Genomic DNA, 14093 nt, shown 5'->3' with positions numbered 1-14093 from the left:
ATTAAAAGAAAATAGTGTTTTAAGAAAAAGTATTTTTAATATCCCCTATAATTCAATACTAATGAATAATAGATTTTAAATTCGTTGTTTTTCTATACTTAATTAAACGAAAAAAGTACAACAACAATTGTTCCCTTCTTTTTATAGCATCTTAAGGTATTAGTTGCTACAAAAAAAATACTTATGTGTACACCAATAATAAAGATATCTCAAATTCACAGAAAGTGTGAAAAGTGTGAAAAGTATACAGGAAAAAATTCATCTACCTGAGTTTCAAAAAAAAAAAATATTATATTTACTTAGATTACGATGGCATATCTTTCGGTCGACAAACATTCTACAATTTTTGTTTGTATTTATGGATATCGCATTCCGCATTCTATCTTGATGGATAGAGTTTTGAAAATATTAGTTTTTGTCAGCTACCTACACCCCAAGGTCGGTTCCTTATCATGAGAAAAGAATTATAAAAAACAGGGAAGGTCTGTTGAAATTCGATCTACATTTATTATCTTTATTATCGATGCGATAATATTCATGCCTATAGTTTTTTTTTTACAACTTGTCAAACCTTTTATATTTAAAAATGTTTCTTTTTTATTGAAAAATTAGTATTCAATTCTTTATTTCGCAAATATTATAATAAATGATTATGAAGTATATAGAATATATAATAATTGTATTGTCTGAAATATTAAAAAAAAAAAAAGGATTACCAGATACATCAGAGAAAAAGAATTAGAGAATACTGTGGAATAAATGAGAAGCTGCTGACAAATTCCATTCAAAAGCAAGTAAATTACTGTTATATTTTTATTTTGCTTCTTTATAAAATATATTTGATGCATCAAGACAAAATATGTCTATTAAATTTGATTTTTATATATATTTTTATGAAAAATATCCAAAGAGATTTACTGATCCATGCATACAAGAAAATTATATTATTAATTGTAATATTTGCGTATTTAAGAAACTTATACTAATTTTTCAATAAAATAAAAACATTTTTAAGATGTTGAACGCCCAGCGTGAATCGGTGGAGCTTACCACGGGGCCTAAATTTGAGATCCGTAGTGTACACAGTTCGATAAGCTGAGAGAGCGATACGATTCAATGCATTTTTTAGATTTTTTGTTGTTCAGATCTTTATTTAGACGAGAGTATTTAGAAAGATAAGTTTGTGGTTCAAAAAATAAGATAGAGATATGTTATAAATAATAAGGGTCTCGAAGTGTGGTAGGCTACAGAGTTCAAAAAACATTTCTAGAGAATATTTCTATTAGATCTTTCATTGCATTTTTACAAGAACTTTCGTTTAGTCCAGCAGTATTTTCCATATGTTTTTCGTAACGTCTTTATTTCATCTATCCTAAAATGTTTGTTATATAGCGTAAGAATTTAGATGAAAATAGGAAATAGAAAACCATACTAACAAAAAAGATTTTATACCTGAGTTAAAAAAAAAGGATTATTTATTTTTACCTAATTTTTGACGAATTATATTTCCTTTGATAAACATCCTACCATTTTTGGGATTATTTATAACTATCGCATTCAGCATTTCGTTTTTAATGTTTGAATTGTGAAAAGTGCACTTTTTATCAGCTATTCCACCCAGAGACCATACCGGTGACCCTTATTATATATAGTAATAATATTATAATAAATAAATGCTACAATTATATTACTCTTAAAACTGTGCATTCGTCTCATTCTCTCGAAACGTAGATTTTGGAAGGTTTCACTTCTAACACGTGTGATTTGCGGCGCACATGATTTTTTTCATATCCTTTTTACGTTTACCTTATTGCTTTTTTTTAGCTTCTATTAATAATAAGTAACTTAATTATTTGAAAATTCAACTGACTTAAGTTATAAGCACAGGAATAAAAATTGTATAATGCTAAGTATATGTCACTTTCTTTAGGATTACTATTTCATATAATATATAATAGAGTATTTCTGTATATTCAATATTAAATTGGATTTAATTGATTCATAATCAAATACGTAGTCGTCGCAAATTCGTTATTAGCACGTTTTAGTAGAAAAATAAATTTATACAATTTCTTTGAAGAAATACTGATTATTTTTTAAGAGCCTGTCATTTTATTCACAAAAGGCTCTGTGCTTCCGCAAATTGAATTGGGGTACTCCAATTTGACGTTAAAAAAAGGGAACCCCAGGGTCAGGACGGTTTCCGGTTGGTTTCTCAGGGTTTAAATCGGACCCGGGGGACGTCGGCTTTCCTCTTCTTCCTCTTCTTCCCCCTCCACCTATTCTTTTACACCACACCAGCCTCCATTCCTCTTCTTGCTCTCCCTCACTTGACGGAGGCGGAGTCCGCCCCTGAGGTTCTGTCCTCCTTCCTGGTACCCTTGCCAACCTCTGTTCCAATTGTGTCTGCGGCCGCTCTGGTGGCGTCGGCGGCCGCTCTGGTAGTGTTGGCAGCCGCTGGGGTGGTGTTGGTGGCCGCCTGGATGGTATGTGCGGCCGTACTGGGGGACTTCTCTGTGGTAAGGGGGCCCTGGTAGATAGAAGGAAGCCCATACAGGTGGTAGTGGTAGTACTGGCTGTAGTGAGTGTCGCTAGAGCGCAGCTCGTGGCCACTTCCTGCTCTGGCGACAGCGGTAAAGAGTACACAACCCTTCTACGGACTCCCATTTGACGCAGGGAGAGAGACCCCCTAAAGGCCCTCCTCGCTGATGTGGGAGGTGGACTCCGCGGCGTGGGGAGGGGCGGGCCGACGGATCTCTTCCCCTCCTCCAGGAGGTGCTCCAACGCTGTTAGTCGTGTTGGAGAGGGACGGGCGGGTGACAGCGTCCTCCTCCTTGATGGTGTTCGAGCACCCCTCGATTGTGACCTTGTCACCCGCCGTTGTGCTTCTTCATCTTGAAGGGGCTCGGTGGCTGATGGTTGTGATGGAGAGGAAGTTGCGGGTGGTGGGGTCCTTCTCCAAAATAGCGTTGGGGGGACCCTAGACTGGGATCTTGTCACCCGCCTCCGCACGACGTTTGCGAATGAATCCCTGTAGTCAGAGTTAGAGAGTGGAGAAGGTATACAAGGTGGTGGTTGGGGCGTCCGTGGGTGAACTCGCATATTTCGGGGGGGGGGGGACGGAGGCATATGCATCTTTTTATGGTGCATGGTTACACGGCGATGGGCATACACCCCGTCGCCAATGTAATCACACACCGCACATTTACGAATGATTTTATAATTAATGTTTTTATGATTTATTTTTAAATGTTTTATATAATCTTTGAGCCTCCCCGCCCTTTTAAAGATTCCATCCCGGCGACCATCGCGGTGCATCCTGCTCTATGTTTTCGGCAGGACACAGCTCGCACTGAAGGCTCTGTGACGGAAGGGCTTAGAATAATTATTTCCCTAACGTCCTCCGCACCGACCTGGGCCGCCGTGAGCGATGTCATAATTAAAATAAATACTATATAGACTAATAAAAAAATAAAATAAAATAAAATAAATAATAAGGTAATAATTAAAAGAAATAGAATAAAAATGTCAATAAATTAAGGTACACGAAAAAGTTAATAGAAAAAATAAAATAAAATAAATTAAAAGGTTATAAATAAAATAAGATGAAATAAATAAAAAAGTAAAAAAATAAAATAAATAAAATAAATAAAAAAGTTAATAAATAAATTAAAAAAATAGAAAAGGTAATAAATATAATAAAATAAAATAAATAATGTCAATAAATAAAATAAAATTAAAAAAAAGGCAATAAATAAAATAAAATAAATTAGTGACCAAAAGTGGCCACAGTCGGTAATTAAAATTTTGTTTTATCGAAGTCGGTAAAACAGGGATCGCCCACGACGTCGCGAAGGATAACCGGTATCCGCCGGCAAGCGAGCAATTACCCAGTCGGTACAGAGCCTGCATTCCTTGCCTTTTTTAACCGTGCCTAAGTGACGCGTGTGGCGCAGCGTGTATTAATAATTTACCAAAAATAATAAATAATAAAAAATAAATTAACGACGAATTAAGACGCTACGAAGATTCATAAAATGATAGGGAAGGAAAGGGGAAGGAAACAACGTTGACAGATAATCTGTTAACGTTGGGGATTTATCGTTTGAAGGGGAAACAAACGAAAGGAGAAAGTTGGGATAAACAAGGTCAAGGGTAATTTCGAATCTTCGCAAACGAATGTATGTTAATCTAATTTAACGGGTGAATTTATATATCTTACGATCGTGTTAATATTATATTGATGAAATAAATTAAATAAAATTAAATAAATTAATAAATGAAATAAATTAAATGTATTTTATATAATTTATTTTATATTATTTATATATTTTATATAATTAATATAATTTAAGTCCCCTAGCTTTACGAGTAAGATATTTTAATCACCCGGTAGATATTTGTTTTAAATCGATTTGAATTAATTTAATTAAAATAGTCTACCTAACAGAGAGTAAATAGGGGCAACAAAATAGAGGCGTTCTGAGTTATACATACTACGGCGCGCTCTATACTTTCGGTTATAACTTTAAGAATACTTTGAATATTGGTCTGAAATTTTCGAAACATATTTTTGAAATGTTTTTTCTTACGAAATATGTAAAAAAAAATTCGATTTTTTTAAACCGACACAGGGGAGTACTACCTTAACACACTCGTAAAATGTATGCACGGAATAGAAGAAAGATGTTTCATAATGGATTATCTGATGAAAATGAAGATAATTCTAACTTGCCTAAACGACGCAGAAGAAATATATGCAGCACATCAGATTCAGAATCCAAATCAATCGAAAATGATACCGAGAAGAAGTGCAATCTAACATGGACCACTAAAAATTTCATGCCACAAATACATCCATTTTCTACGAAGGACTCAGGAATAAAGATGAAATTACCGAGATCGTCATCTATTTTAGATTATTTTGAACTATTTATTTCTGAGGAGCTCGTAAAATACATTGTCGATGAAACTGACGACTATCGGGCTCATAAAAATTTGGACGCTCCGACTACAATAGACGAACTATACTGTTTTTTTGCATTGTCATTATTGATGACACGCAACAAAAAACTAAAAATACAAGAGTATTGGTCAAAAGAAAAATAATTACGTTCCAGTATTTTTTCTGAAATTATGATCAGAAATCGCTATCTTTCGCTACTCAGCACAATCCATTTTACACACGAGTTTGAGCGTAGTGATGATCGTTTAGTCAAAATTAGAGATGTAGTTAGTATGTTCCGAGAATCTTTCAATCATACATTCCATCTATTTCAAGATCTTTGTATTTAAGAAAGCCTTATGTTATACAAAGGCCGTTTGTCATTCAAACAATATATTCCTTCGAAAAGGAATAGATTAGGTATCAAATCTTACATGCTTTGTGATTGCAAAACCGGCTACGTGCAAGATACTATAGTTTATTGCGGACGTTCGACATTTGTTAAAAATACAGCTACGGCGATTAGAAAATCGGGTGCGATAGTTTTGTCGCTTTTACAACCTTTCTTACAAAATGGTAACACAGTCTATGTAGATAATTTTTATTCGAGTCTAGCGTTATTTCAATTGTTGCATAATAATAGTACTAATGCGTGATTCTAGAGAAGTATCTGCTACAGCAGAGCATCTTTTCAATTGTGTCCAGGAATCTTTTCAATTGTGTCCGGAAATCTTTTCAACGCTTCTCTGTATTCTTTGACAAAATTATTGGTTTCGGGTCAGACGGTTGTAATGCGATGATAGGTAAACATTATTCAGTAAGAACAAGATTTAAAGATAGTTGTCTTAACATTTACATCATGACACGTATTTGTCATTTGCTTTACCTTTGTGCCAGTGAAGCTTGTGACGCAATACCGTCTAATTGTGAAAAATTATTTCATTCTATTTATAATCACTTCTCATCAAGTTGTAAGCAGCAGCATGAATTTAAACAATATCAACAATTTTTAGAGCTGAAAAATCATAAAATTTTGTGTCCAGTGGAGACTCGATGGCTTTCAGTAACGGCTGTAATTACCAGGCTTCTAGAGCAGTGGGACGCGTTAACTTTATATTTTAACTAGGGTGCCCCGGCCACGCGTTGCTGTGGCTTTTTTTGAGGTGAAAACTTTTTCAAAATCAGATCGATTTAAAAATCGTTAAATGAAAGAACGTAAAACTGATAAAACAAAGATAATTTATTAATTAATAAAATTCATTATATAATTTTTTATTCTATATATTAATTACTAAATAAAAGTCTATATATAAAAATCAGTGTCACAATTTATTTGTCTATTAATAATTCTAAAACTGCTTATCTTATCTTATTGAAATTTGTTTTATTACATTCGTTTTTTTCCAACTTAGCACCTAGCATAATTTCAAAACACCAAACATCCATTTCTTTAATTCATTGTACTTAATAACATCAATTAATCTATTATATATTTACATATCGCAATAATATGATAATCACTAATCATAATAACACTAAAAGAAACATTATAAATCTGTAAGTTTTATGGATTGTACGATGTTTTTCCGTTCGTATTTTAGCACGAAAGTCATAGCTTCCTTTTTATATTCTTGCATGTAACGTGGACTGCCTATGTACGATTATGGTAGAATGACTGAATTACCAATTTCTGCGGTTTCGGCGTTGTTTACAATAGTCCCACGCAAGTGATTGTATTCTTCCGCACGCAGTTTCTGTTGATTAAATCGTAAGTATCATAGTCATTCGCTCCCTATCTTCACGTACATGTCTACTATGAATTGTTGGCAAAGTTCACGAAATCGTAGAATGATTTTGTCCTGACCGCGTCTAATCATCAACCGATACGCATAGTAATCCTCCGAGCAAAACATACATAAATAGAATTAATGAAATTATTTAATGATGAAAAATGTTAAAAGTATAATTAGGGCCAGGATTTTTGCCGCAGTTTTGAAATGATTAGTTTTAATTTATGAAATTATAACAAAAATATAAGTTTTATGGAAAAAATTTTTCAAACAAAAGTAAAAAATTAAATTTTATGAAAACATTGTCTCTTATAATTTTTTCATACAACCAATATTTCCATTGACATTTCAAAATAAAGATTCATAATGATTGATTTTTTTGGAAACTATGAAAATCTTAATTGTTCAATTACATTTTTTAATAAAATTAAATTAAAATTACATTTTTATAAGATCAACAACATTTTCGATATAAATAAAAAAAAGTATACTTACAACACAAAATCCGTTGTTATTGGAAGCTCGTGTCACGTGTTGAGTACTTTTGAGGTTATAAAATCACTTGATTAACTAATCGTGCAAAATACACTCAAAATTGATAATTTAATTATTATTGATAAAATAGGAATGATTAAAAGTTAATATAAGAGTTACACTGAGATAGCAAAATAATAATTGTCAACGTTACTACTACACTTGATGCATAAACAATAATGATGGCCGACAACTGTGTAGGGAGTGAGAAAGAAAGGAGACCGGCTTCGTTCTCATCCCTACTCCGTGCTGTTTACTGGGTCAGAAGTGACACCTATAGACATCTGGCGGGGATAATAATAACTAAATAAATGACGATTGATCAGTTTTCGACCGGAGAGGAAAAATGATTAAATTACTAAAATGGCTATTAAAAAATAAGGGTTGATCATAGAAGGATGAAAATTGAGGATTGTATGTATTTTTGTATGTTGTATCATAAAAAAATAGAAATTACAAATTTTGTCTAAAAAATAAAAAAAAAGTTTAGGGGTGGACTACCCCTAACATTTAGGGGGGATGAAAAATAGATGTCGGCCGATTCTCATAGATACCGGATAAGCACAAAAATTTCATCAAAATCGGTCAAGCCGTTTCGGAGAAGTATGGGAACGAAAACTGTGACACGAGATTTTTATATATATATAGATAGATAGATGTACATAGTATATTTTTTGTAAAATATGTTATAAATTAAAAATATGAAAAAATTGAAAAACAAATAATATTTTATTGGAAATAACTTTTACTATGTAAAACATTGATGTTTATGATAACAGGTTGGATGAACTCCCTTTTCACATTGTACACAAATCAGATGCGATCTTTTTCTCTTATTTTTAGTGCTACACACTACGCAATTCCGTAAGTTGCGTTGTGGCAACTTCACTAAACGTGGCCTATTTTCGTCTAAAAAATCACGTTGAAAAACTCGTATCCTCTTCTCTTTCATCCATTCACGCCCAATATCAAAAATAATTCGCGAAATAAAATCTAACCGGGTCATTGCTCTATTATTCGCACTTTTTTTATAAATAATATAAGCATTCAAAACCATGCGATTCATGATATTGAAAGCAACTTTTTCCAATATTTTACAGTTCTACGTTCATCAAGATATGCGTATAACATTTTATCAGATTCGTCTACACCCCCCATGAAGGTATTATACGAGTGAATGATAGCAGGTTTTGTTGAATGCCATTCTCTACCGTGTTTTTTCTTTGTTATCGTCAAATTTTTTCTTCACATTTAGTTGAAATCAGTATTACTGGTTTCTTTTTGACCGATTTTGATGAAATTTTTTGTGCTTATCCGGTATCTATGAGAATCGGCCAACATCTATTTTTCATCCCCCTAAATGTTAGGGGTAGTCCACCACTAAACTTTTTTTTTCATTTTTTAGACAAAATTTTTAATTTCTATTTTTTTATGATACAACATACAAAAATACATACAATCCTCAATTTTCATCCTTCTATGATCAACCCTTATTTTTTAATAGCCATTTTAGTAATTTAATCATTTTTCCTCTCCGGTCGAAAACTGATCAATCGTCATTTATTTAGTTATTATTATCCCCGCCAGATGTCTATAGGTGTCACTTCTGACCCAGTAAACAGCACGGAGTAGGGATGAGAACGAAGCCGGTCTCCTTTCTTTCTCACTCCCTACACAGTTGTCGGCCATCATTATTGTTTATGCATCAAGTGTAGTAGTAACGTTGACAATTATTATTTTGCTATCTCAGTGTAACTCTTATATTAACTTTTAATCATTCCTATTTTATCAATAATAATTAAATTATCAATTTTGAGTGTATTTTGCACGATTAGTTAATCAAGTGATTTTATAACCTCAAAAGTACTCACTTTTTTTATTTATTTTATGTTGTTGATCTTATAAAAATGTAATTTTAATTTAATTTTATTAAAAAAATGTAATTGAACAATTAAGATTTTCATAGTTTCCAAAAAATCACACAATGCCAAGAAAACGCAAAGGGGCTGATTTGAGCCGCAGTACAATTAAAGCTCTAAAGTTGCGAAATAGAAGATCCGAAAGAACAGAAGAACAAATCCAGCAACAAAATACTGATGCACGTGTCAGAATGGCGCAATTGCATCAAGAAGAGACAGAAGATACACCAGCTGAACGCAATGAAGTCAGAAGATTAGAACAACGAAAATCACGCCGTTTCACAGTCAATAGACGAAGAACAAGTGACCAACAACGACAACAGGTACATCGAGTATTTATATCTGATTCATTCCTGCGTCTAGCATTCCAGTATGAGCCCGATATTGAATATTATGCTCATTCAAAAGTGGTAATTGGTGCTATGGACAAGGAATGTCCGCATTGTCATGCTCTGAAATTCAAAAATGAGCCAGCTGGGATGTGTTGCGCGTTAGGAAAAGTGCAACTACCTGAAATTGAAACACCACCTGAACCATTGAACGGCTTACTTATCGGCACGGATCCAGATTCTAATGTGTTCCTGAAGTCAATTCGAAGATTCAATTCATGCTTTCAAATGACATCGTTCGGAGCAACAGAAATAGTTCGAAATACTAATGCAAATGGTCAACAATTCAATTCTACATTCAAAATCAGAGGCCAAGTTTATCATAAAATGAATGCTGCCAATGCCAAACGAACCACATAAATTCTTACAGATCTACTTTATGGGCGGCGAGGATTCCGAAAGCGCACTTGCCAATCGCGTGAATGCACGTTGTGATTATAATAACCTTGATTCACTTTATGCCAGGCGCATCGTCAGCGAGCTAGATGCTCTTTTTGAACGAGCACAACGAGTTGTTGAAAATATTCAAATCACATAGGCACCAATTACAAAGCGATAATCACGCTATCGTCATTAATCCTGATAAAACACCAGCTGGAGAGCATATTCGTAGATTCAATGCACCCGTTGTTGATGATGTTGCTGGAATCATGGTTGGCGATTGTACAGCCGCACGAGAAATTGTGATTCGTAGAAGAAATAATAATCTTCAGCTCATTGCTGACACACACCGTTCATATGATGCTCTCCAATATCCGCTAATATTCTGGAAGGGACAAGACGGATATTGCATGAACATAAAACAACGAGATCCCGTATCAGGTACTTCATTGATTATTAATTTGATCATTAATCATTTAACAAAACAATTAAATTATTGAACGTATTAAATTTAAATTAATTTTTATGAACAAATATTACAGGAGCTGAAACAAACAAGAACGTTAGCTCAAAGGATTATTATGCGTACCGATTAATGATTAGACGTGGCCTGGACAACGTCATTTTACGATGTCGTGAGCTTTGTCAACAATTCATGGTCGACATGTACGCGAAGATTGAGAGCGAACGACTAAGATACTTACGATATAATCAACAAAAAGCTGCGCGCGGAAGAGTACATTCATTTGCGAGACGCTATCAACAACAACGCCGACGTCGCCGAAATTGGTAACCATGTCATTTTACCATCATCGTACGTAGGCAGTCCACGTCATATGCAAGAATATATACAAGATGCTCTGACTTTCGTGCGCGAATATGGACGACCATGTTTATTTATCACGTTCACATGTAGTCCAAAATGGCCAGAGATTACATCTTTGCTACTGCCTGGCCAAAATGCAATACATCGCCATGACATTACAGCACGTGTGTTCAGACAAAAGTTAAAGTCTTTAATAAGTTTCATTACTAAATCATATGTATTTGATCCCACACGTTGCTGGATGTATTCGGTTGAGTGGCGAAAGCGAGGATTACCTCATGCACACATTTTGGTTTGGTTCATCGACAAAATCTGTCCTGAAGAAATTGATAGTATCATTTCTGCGGAAATTCCAGATCCATCCACTGACCAACTGCTGTTTGATATTGTTTCAACAAACATGATTCATGGTCCATGTGGTACTCTTAATAGTTCATCGCCTTGCATGGCTGATGGAAAATGTAATAAAAATTTCCCTAAAGATTTTACCAATGATACGGTCACAAATGTCGACGGATACCCAATATATCGTCGAAGAAATCCTGAAAATGGCGGACAATCATTTATTAAAAAATATCATCAACACAGACATTGATATTGACAATCGTTGGGTGGTGCCATATTCTGCCTTTGCTGAGCAAGACATATAATGCTCATATTAATGTTGAGTTCTGCAGTTCTGTGAAGAGCATCCAATACATTTGCAAGTATATCCATAAAGGCAGTGATATAGCTGTGTTTAGAATGGAAAATACTAATGTGAATGCTCCTCCAGTGAATAAAAACGATGAAATAACGCTCTACCAAATTGGTCGGTACATCAGCTCCAATGAAGCTGCTTGGCGTATCTTTGGTTTTCCAATTCATGAACGGGATCCAGCAGTTGTTCACTTAGCCATCCATCTTGAAAACGGTCAGCGTGTATTTTTCACGAACGAGACAGCGATTGATCGTGCAATAAATCCACCTAAAACTACACTCACTGCATTTTTTGAATTGTGTAATCGTGCGGATGATTTTGGTGCCTTTGCACGAACATTACTCTATTCACAAGTACCACGCTATTTCACATGGACTCAAACAAAAACATGGATGCCCTGCAAGCAAGGCTCACCAGTTGCTGCATGTCTCAATATATTTAAATCAAACGCCTTGGGGCGATTATTTACAGTCAATCCAAGACACACGGAGTGCTTTTATCTTCGACTGTTGTTGGTTAATGTTACTGGCCCATTATCATTTCAAGATATACGTAAAGTGAATGGGCAACAATATCCAACGTATAAAGATGCATGCCTTGCACTCGGCTTGCTGCATGACGACAACCAGTGGGAATGCATGCTTGCTGAAGCTGCATTGAACTGTACAGCAATACAAAATCGTCTACTATTCGCTATAGTGTTGACTACATGTTTCCCAGCCCGAGCACAGATATTATGGGAAAATCACAAAGATTCAATGACTGATGATATATTGCATCAACATCGTATACGGTGCCACGATCTAACCATAACATTCAGCGACGAAATGTACAATGAAGCATTGATTGCTATTGAGGATCTTTGCATTGCCATTGCCAACTTACCAATTTGTAATTCTCGGTATGAATTCGCCAAATCGAACTGCATCTGATTTAATGAATACTGAAATGAATCGTGAACTGCAGTACAGTACTGTAGAAATGGCAGCGATTGTTGCCCGCAATGTCCCACTAATGAATGAGGAACAAAGAACTATTTATGATCGCATTATGCTCGCAGTTTCAGCTGGACAAGGTGGGTTCTTCTTTTTGGATGCACCGGGTGGAACTGGCAAAACATTCGTTATTTCGCTAATTCTTGCTGAAATACGATCAAATAATGGCATCGCATTGGCCGTTGCATCATCGGGCATTGCAGCAACTTTATTGGATGGAGGTAGAACAGCTCATTCAGTATTTAAGCTGCCACTAAATATTCAGAATAACCCTGACGCAGTATGCAACATTAAGAAACAATCGTCCATGGCCACTGTGCTGAAACGGTGTAAAATTATTATTTGGGATGAATGTACTATGGCACACAAACATTCACTTGAGGCGTTGAACAGGACATTGAAAGATCTTAAAAACAGTGACAAACTATTTGGCGGAACTCTGTTGGTCCTTTCAGGTGATTTCAGACAAACACTTCCAGTCATTCCACGTTCAACATACGCTGATGAGATCAACGCTTGCTTAAAATCATCTCCATTGTGGCGTAATGTTGAAAAATTACAGCTAAAAATAAATATGCGCGTTCAAATGCTTCAAGATCCATCCGCTGAAACATTTTCAAAACAACTCTTAGATATCGGTGATGGAAAACTTGCTATAGATGAAACTGGATACGTAAAATTACCGACCGATTTCTGCACAATCGCTGATTCGCAAGATACTCTCATTGAACAAATATTTCCCGATGTACACACACAGTACATAAATCATGAATGGCTTGCCGAAAGAGCGATTTTAGCGGCAAAAAATATAGACGTTGACAATTTAAATCTGAAGATACAAATGTTGTTGCCAGGGAACTTGGTATCATATAAATCTATTGATACAGTTTGCGACGACAGCGAAGCAGTAAATTTTCCCACAGAGTTTTTGAACTCACTGGATTTGCCAGGCATGCCACCGCATAATTTACAATTAAAGGTTGGATCTCCAATTATCTTGCTTCGTAATTTGAACCCGCCCAGGCTGTGCAACGGTACGCGATTATTCATTCACAAATTAATGAAAAACGTGATCGAAGCCAGGATTTTAAATGGCAAGTTCAGAGGTGAAAATATACTCATACCACGGATTCCTATTATACCTACAGATGTGCCAATTCAATTCAAACGTATTCAGTTTCCGATTAGATTGGCATTTGCAATGACTATCAACAAATCCCAAGGTCAAACGATGTCTGTTTGTGGATTAGATTTGAGAACACCATGTTTTTCACACGGACAATTATACGTGGCATGCTCTCGAGTGGGTAAACCATCCAGTTTGTTTGTGTTAGCTAAAGATGGACTAACAAAAAATATTGTTCACGCTATAGCATTAAAAGATTGATATTGTTTAATAGTGTTACTGTCGTAATTGTTTAATTAATGATATATAATTTTAAGGAATAAATTATAATAACTTAAAAATAATGTTTGCCTTTTATCGTTCAAAGCGCTCCATGCTTATTTCACGAATATACCACATTCTTACATACATACAATATACACATTCTAACATACATACATACTTACAATAAGTAAGCTATTTTTTGTCTACACTAGAAATTAATAGGA

The 14093-nt window shown here is 34.8% G+C and overlaps 3 protein-coding genes and 1 long non-coding RNA gene across 4 annotated transcripts; 3 read left to right on the top strand and 1 right to left on the bottom strand.

Annotated features, from left to right (window-relative positions):
• Positions 1-6255: 6255 nt before the first annotated feature.
• Positions 6256-7718, bottom strand: LOC149030626 (uncharacterized). The gene is made up of 2 exons (XR_016178559.1): positions 7231-7718; positions 6256-6843 (listed from the first exon to the last, which is right to left on the bottom strand). It is a non-coding gene; the product is annotated as an uncharacterized LOC149030626 (long non-coding RNA).
• A 2344-nt stretch (positions 7719-10062) lies between these two features.
• LOC149030625 (uncharacterized) lies at positions 10063-10864 on the top strand. The gene is made up of 2 exons (XM_089178669.1): positions 10063-10399; positions 10501-10864. The coding sequence occupies exons 1-2, from the start codon at positions 10063-10065 to the stop codon at positions 10749-10751; spliced, it is 588 nt and encodes a 195-aa protein (XP_089034795.1). The 3' UTR covers positions 10752-10864.
• On the top strand, positions 10795-11379 carry LOC149030624 (uncharacterized). The gene has a single exon (XM_089178668.1). The coding sequence runs from the start codon at positions 10795-10797 to the stop codon at positions 11377-11379; it is 585 nt and encodes a 194-aa protein (XP_089034794.1).
• Positions 11380-12432: 1053 nt separating this feature from the next.
• On the top strand, positions 12433-13866 carry LOC149030623 (uncharacterized). The gene has a single exon (XM_089178667.1). It carries the CDS (start codon positions 12433-12435, stop codon positions 13864-13866), a length of 1434 nt encoding a protein of 477 aa, XP_089034793.1.
• The last annotated feature ends 227 nt before the right edge of the window (positions 13867-14093 follow it).

This window comes from Polistes dominula, unplaced genomic scaffold, assembly GCF_049000335.1.
Source record: "Polistes dominula isolate Pdom_NZ unplaced genomic scaffold, Pdom_raw_medaka contig_11, whole genome shotgun sequence".
Classification (NCBI taxonomy): Eukaryota; Metazoa; Arthropoda; class Insecta; order Hymenoptera; family Vespidae; genus Polistes; species Polistes dominula.
The sequence above is the reverse complement of the archived record's forward strand: the minus strand, read 5'-3'. Positions and strand labels throughout refer to the sequence as shown.

Excerpts from the sequence above, each read along its gene's own strand:
- LOC149030623 (XM_089178667.1), top strand. The coding sequence starts at position 12,433 with ATGAATCGTGAACTGCAGTACAGTACTGTAGAAATGGCAGCGATTGTT.
- LOC149030624 (XM_089178668.1), top strand. The coding sequence starts at position 10,795 with ATGCAAGAATATATACAAGATGCTCTGACTTTCGTGCGCGAATATGGA.
- LOC149030625 (XM_089178669.1), top strand. The coding sequence starts at position 10,063 with ATGCTCTTTTTGAACGAGCACAACGAGTTGTTGAAAATATTCAAATCA. Across the intron at positions 10,400-10,500 it reads ACAACGAGATCCCGTATCAG|GAGCTGAAACAAACAAGAAC; the intron begins GTACTTCATTGA and ends CAAATATTACAG.